Genomic DNA, 6,937 nt, shown 5'->3' with positions numbered 1-6,937 from the left:
AAATATCGAATTATAGAAAATCAAACGGATTGTACGAGAAAATAATAAAAAAATGGTTACTAACCTAAAATGTTGTGTTTACATTTTTTTCCGCGCTTTTTGCGTGCCATACAACACAAGTTACAACAAATCGTACGCGGTACGACACACGAGTTACGCGGATGGCACTAACCACCATGTGCGATATAGATAATATATTGTAATATATTATTATTATTATTATATATACACGTATATAATATATATGTACATACCGCCTGTTCAAACTCGACCGTCGAGGGCAATCGTATAGTTTACTTTTGTGTTTTTTTTTTTCTAATCGAGTTAGCTTCTCGCTACCCCAAAAAGTGTTTGCTCACACGTCTTGTCCGTTGCCGTGAAAAAACAAAAATCTTCCAAAAATAATGAAGTACATACTCGTCACCGGCGGCGTAATGAGCGGAGTGGGCAAAGGAATTATCGCTTCGTCCATCGGCACTCTGTTGAAGTCTTGCGGTATACATGTGACTTCAATTAAAATCGACCCGTATTTGAACATCGACGCAGGCACTTTTTCACCGTACGAACACGGTAAGTAAAACTTACCGTTAGTGATCCTGACGTAGATATTAAATTTATCAAATTTAATTTCGAATCTGTACGTACATACGATACCGAACCGATACGGTCTTTCGTACGGTTCTCTTTATAAAGGGCCCATTCCAAGATAATACGATTTGATCGGGCCGACAGGATCATTTTTTCAAGTCGTGTGTAGACGTGTCATCCGGTTCAAGTCTTGTCGGGTGGCCGCGACATCTAATCGCCTGATAAAATCGGTTCGTCTGTAGTGTTGTCGGGTGGATTTGGCTTATTAGTTGGGTCTTCAGGCGTTACGTGTGTAACGATTGACTACGCATTTGTTTGCAATGGCTACTGTTAATACAGAGCCTAAAGTTGTTATAGATGTATAAAGATTTTCCTTGTTTATGAGATAGTTTATGTAAACAGTATAGAAACAGTGATACCAGAAATCAAACACTTGAAGCCTATTGCAAACATTTCAAAAAGACTGAGAATAGCGCAACTATTGCAACATTTTCTATGTTAGTTTAACTTTTTTTTTCCCAGGAGTTAATATTTAATGTTGCTGCAAGTGCTATACCAATGTTTTGTTGTTTCGATATAATAGGGGACATATTTGATGATGCGCATACTAGAACAGTAAAAAACAACTGATCAAGACATACTGCAGGTCGCGTCTTCTATACGCAACACCTTAGACCGACAAAATTGTATCGTCTGTAAGGTTTTTAATCAAACACTAGACGTTTTTTACAAACGTCTTATACGTTTTACAAATGTTTTATAATTAACCAGACAGTTTAGCAAAAAATATGGTGCACTATTTTTGGTCCGACCATAAGGGCAACAGTTTACAAACAAGGATAAGAGGTAACATTTTTTTTATATATCGCCCCCAGAAGAAAATTGTAAATATACCACTGAGTCATACAAGTTCAACTTAAATACTATGATTCAGTATAAAATGACTACTATTTTTTTTTGGTGATTTTCATCTTTCTATTTTATGTTATTTATATTTGTAGAGCACGGGAAAAAAAATAAAAGTCACCTTTTTTTTTTAATCTAAGAAAAACATGTATAAAAAAATATTTGAAAACACAGTCTAAAAAATATGCAATGTGTCTAAACAATATAAATCGATATCTTCTTAAATACTAGTTTTCTATTAGTATTATTACATTAATAGCCAAATGGCATTTCAAATGCAATATTTTCAGGCGAAGTGTATGTACTAGACGATGGTGGTGAAGTCGATTTGGATTTGGGCAATTATGAACGATTTTTAGATGTCACGTTACATAGCGTCAATAATATAACGACCGGCAAGATATACCAGGAAGTGATAAATCGAGAACGACGGGGCGATTACTTGGGCAAAACCGTTCAAGGTAATCTACTGAAACAGACGCCATTATTCTTTTTTAAGAGATTGTTCATTTAAACCCAATATATATATATGAGGTATTAAAATTATACTTACTGACGTTATGTTTTTAGTCATACCACATATTACCGATGCAATTCAAGATTGGGTCGAACGAGTTGCCAAAAAACCTGTCAGTATAGATGGAGTACAACCTGATGTAAGTTATTTTAATGTTTTTCATTTATATATAAATATTTTTATATTTATTACTATACATACTTACATACATATATATATATATATATATATAATCAAACAATAACTTGTCTTTAAGGTTTGCATTGTTGAACTCGGTGGCACGATTGGAGACATTGAAAGTATGCCGTTCGTTGAAGCATTTCGACAGTTTCAATTCAAAGTCAAGAAGGAAAACTTTATATGTGCGCATGTTTCTTTTATACTTCAGGTAAATATATTTATATAATTTGTTTTAATAATTCAGTTGTAATTGGCTAATCTAATTTATTTTCTTGTATATAATTATAGCCAGGTGCTACTGGTGATGATAAAACCAAACCGACCCAAGCTAGCGTACGAGAACTTAGAGGGTTGGGCTTAATACCTGACCTTATAATTTGTAGGAGTACAAAACCGTGTTTTAATGTAGAACACGTCAAGAAAAAAATATCAACTTTCTGTGATGTAGCATTGAGACAAGTATATAGAAAATGTTATTTTTTTTTATGATTAAGGCTTGAAAGATGTTGACCTAAAAAATGTTAATATGATGGTTAATAATGATCAAAAAATAGTATAATAAACAACAATTTTAATAATGCTAAAAGATAACATACAGTTTATGTTAAAAAAAAATAATAATAATAAATATTTTCTTGTTTTCTATTTACATATGTTTAATTTGTCAAATATGTGTGTTATTCAACAGTGAATTGTTTTTGGTGGTAACTTTGATTTCACATATTTTACAAAATACGATTTTGTTAGTTGCAAAATAAAATTTCTGAATTATGACACAAATGCAAGTGTTAACAATGAATACTAACCAATGATTTATTTTTTGCTCTACAAATGACATTTATAATGTTAAAATATTACAATTAACCATAAATAATAACTTATTATTGGTCATAGGATAAAATTCCTACTGATATTTAGGATCTGAACAAATTAAATAATATAAAATATGCAGTTAAATATTTTAAAAATTAATCAAATTGGCCAAACGAATAAAATGTCAAATAATGACAAAATAATACTAGTGGATTGTCTTTAAATTTTGTGAAAAAATAAATTTGTTATTTAAGCAATTTGTTAGAAAAAAAAATTATAAAAGTCATCAACTTCCGAGTCCTAATTATCATACTAACCAAAGAAATCAATATTAATTTTAAAAAAATGTTGTTTCGTAATTTTAGGTATTGTTTATGCACGATTTAGATTCAATTTATAAAGTGCCTCTTTTTATGGAAAAACAAGGTGCCTTGAACTTTTTGCTGGATCGATTAAATCTTCCCATGAACGAGACGCACAATCGGGCTTTTATGAAACAATGGAAAAAATTATCTGACAAGTAATTATTATTTCCATGATAACTATATTATTAAAGATTTTAAGTTTTTGTGAACGATTTTAAAAACAATTGTAATAGACATTTTTTCTTTCTGAAAAACTGTTTACATGTTAACACACCATCTTTGGGAATCATTATTTATTACAACTGAAAGTGATAAATTTACTTTAAATAAAACCACTGATGCAAAATTGTAGATGGTAAAAACTATTATTTATATAGGGTAATCCAAACTTCATATAAGTTATTTTATTCCTACAAAATAACTATGTAAGCTTAAAAAAAGGTTCTGAAAAAATTCTTGTATTATACTATTGTATTTGACTATTTTTGATGATAGTTATATCGTATGTATTTTCGAGATTAATGTTGTTGGGTGTTTTTTCGATTTTGAAATGAAAGGGGTGAACATTTTTTACGATTAAACTAATAAACTAGATATTGTGTATGATTTCTGATTTCTCTTTTAACAAATTAGGAAATAAAAATCAATTTTAATTAAGACATTCATTTCTCCTTGAAAAATAATTTTGTGGTATTTTTTTTTAACATGTTTGATTATGTTAACTCACAATCAAATTAAATATTTCTTTTAGAGCTTTGCCAACTTTTCATACTTAAATAGTAAAGTTTGTACGATTGTGTTAACTTTCTATGTTAAGAATATATTCTACTGAAAATATGGACTGGTTAATTTAAACATTTTATACAAAAATACAAAACAAAATAAAAGTTGGCAATTGATTTTTGAATAATGTTGTATATATTATTCAGGATCTACCTTCAGTCTTATTTTCAGACTTTAGATCCTAAAACTACATCTGAAAAATAGGAAAATAAAAAATGTATTTACCCGGGAGAATAGGTTAATAATATTTGTTTGGTTTCTTACTGTATATTGACAACTTGCTAAATCTATAAAATGCCCCACTCAAGTTTGGAATTATTTTTACTGTTTTTTTTTATTAGTTATTGTAGGCTGTAATTACAAGTTAAAATTTAATTTATTGATTTACTAAATAGTAGGGGAAAAAATTAACAAGTTTTGTGATGACTACAATGAGTATTCACCTCATCATCATCCACATAAATTTTAGATTAACCCCCGGTTAAAAACACTCATGAAAAAATAAAAAAAACTGAATTGAATTTACTCCGCTCAGCGTCAAAGTTAAAATGTAATTGTCATAGTAAAATATCATAAAAAATATATGTATATTTTGGTTGTTTCAGGTTGGATAACTCACAAAAAGTTATCAAAATTGCTTTGGTCGGCAAGTATACCCAATTGAGCGATGCTTATGCTTCGGTATCTAGAGCACTAATCCATGCCGGAGCATACATCAAACATAGAGTGGAAGTGACAGTGAGTAATAAATATTTATTTGAAGTTTTAATTGTTATTAATAATTGTTTGTTTCATTAGTATGTTGAAGCAGCTAATCTCGAAAATGAAACTAAATTGACCGACGCGGTTGGTTATCACGAAGCCTGGCAACAACTATGTCGTAGTGAGTAAGTTTATATTTCACTGTATTGGAGGACATTATTATACATTACTTTTCATTTACATAATTAGCGGAGTGATTGTTCCTGGAGGATTTGGTACTAGAGGCGTGGAAGGCAAGATTGAAGCTTGTCGATGGTGTCGAGAAACCCAAAAACCATTCTTGGGAATCTGTCTTGGAATGCAAGCTGCTGTAATTGAGTTCTCTAGGTAAATTATATAAAAACGAAAATCTTAATCTAGAGCTATTTTACTCAATATTTTGCTTTACCATTGCAGGAACGTTTTACACATAGAAAACGCCGAAACAACTGAAATTGATATAAACGCCAAAGAACCATTAATTGTCGAAATGCCCGAGCATTGTCCAGAAAATAAAGGCGGAACTATGAGACTTGGAAAAAGAACGACCATTTTCAAAAAAGACAGCAATACATCAAATATTTGTAGGGTTATTATTGTAATAAATAATACAAAAAACCTTTCGTATAATTCTAAATTATTATCATATTTTTATTTTATTTTCAAGTTAAACTTTATGGGTGCCGCAAAAATATTGAAGAACGCCATCGACACCGTTATGAAGTCAATTTAGATTATGTCGAGCGATTAGAAAAATCTGGACTTAAATTTGTTGGTACTGATACAGAAGGAAGACGTATGGAAATTTGCGAACTCAATGATCATCCATATTATGTAGCCACACAATTCCATCCGGAATATTTAACAAGACCTTTGAAACCGTCCCCGCCTTTTGTGGGATTGTTGTTGGCGTCGATTGGTAAACTCAGATCGTATTTGGATAATGAATGTCATTTAACTCCCGATGAGAGTTGCTCCGATAATGACTCTGATGGTAATTTTATATTAAAAGTCTAATGCAATAATTCAATTTTTTTTTTAATGAACTTTTTTTTGTGTTTAGATTTATCGGTTAAACTTCAAGATCTCATTGTAACGTCAACAAACAGTAAGATTGTGGTAAATGGTGAAGTGTGATTTTTTAGTCTATCATAATGATAATTTACTATTGATTCTATTGTATTCCTGATTTTAGTAACTTTTTTTTATTATGGCTATTAACTACTCATTATTGTAACTTAACAAACTAGTAGTTACATTTTTCAATGATTTGTAATAAAAAAGAATAATTTAAACAAATGAGTGTTGTGTCTTACATTGAGTGAAAGAAAGAATTCTTATTAAATGCCAAAGAGTTTATAAAGTTATTTGATGGCAAATATTTCATTATTTAATTGATATATTTTGAAAAAATTGTTGGAACTTTTTTTTAAAAAAAAAACGATTTTTTATTATACAATTTTTTTAAAAAACTTGCCATGAATAAGCTGTTAAATATTATGTTTACATTGTTTTTTTTTTATTATCAATAGTCGTGTATAAGCTATTTGCCCTTTACATGTTAATGTGATAATTAATTTGTATAAATTCAAAATTCTAACCTATGAGCAGAACAAATTACCGACGTTAACATTTGAGTATTCATCTTTTAATATTATATTAGTTTTGTGTTTTACCAGTTAATAGGTTTATAGTATATATATTATATTTTTATTTTATGGTTTTCTTTACCGTTTTTTGTGTTATGTGTTAACTAAACTATTAAATATTTTTGGTATTTCATAAATTAAGTTAATTGCTTTATATTTTAAGTAATTTTGTTTAATCACCCATCCTTCCTAAAATTAAAGTTAAAATTATAATGTAAATTACCACCAAATTTATTAGTAAGTAACAAGGATTCATTATCCAATTTATTTATTTAGATTATCACAACCTTAACTTTTTTTTTTTAAACGAATCTCATTTTTCTAATACAACTTAGTCAATAGACAATATTGAATGTACCGATTATATATTTTTTTAATTTCTTGAACAACTGTAA

The 6,937-nt window shown here is 29.1% G+C and overlaps 1 protein-coding gene across 1 annotated transcript; it reads left to right on the top strand.

The window, feature by feature from the left end:
• Positions 1–114: 114 nt before the first annotated feature.
• LOC126847446 (CTP synthase 2) lies at positions 115–6,277 on the top strand. The gene is made up of 12 exons (XM_050587665.1): positions 115–570; positions 1,785–1,955; positions 2,065–2,150; positions 2,268–2,399; positions 2,480–2,650; positions 3,370–3,524; positions 4,758–4,890; positions 4,951–5,039; positions 5,104–5,241; positions 5,311–5,477; positions 5,561–5,887; positions 5,957–6,277. Exons 1-12 carry the CDS (start codon positions 405–407, stop codon positions 6,028–6,030), a joined length of 1,809 nt encoding a protein of 602 aa, XP_050443622.1. The 5' UTR covers positions 115–404; the 3' UTR covers positions 6,031–6,277.
• The last annotated feature ends 660 nt before the right edge of the window (positions 6,278–6,937 follow it).

The sequence above is a fragment of the Adelges cooleyi genome, unplaced genomic scaffold, assembly GCF_023614345.1.
Source record: "Adelges cooleyi isolate 19-005CV unplaced genomic scaffold, UGA_ACOO_1.1 ACOO_flye_CR_arks_rails_tigmint_CR_PRNA_108, whole genome shotgun sequence".
NCBI lineage: Eukaryota > Metazoa > Arthropoda > Insecta > Hemiptera > Adelgidae > Adelges > Adelges cooleyi.
Note: the sequence above shows the minus strand (reverse complement) of the source record. Positions and strands in the feature narration are given on the sequence as shown.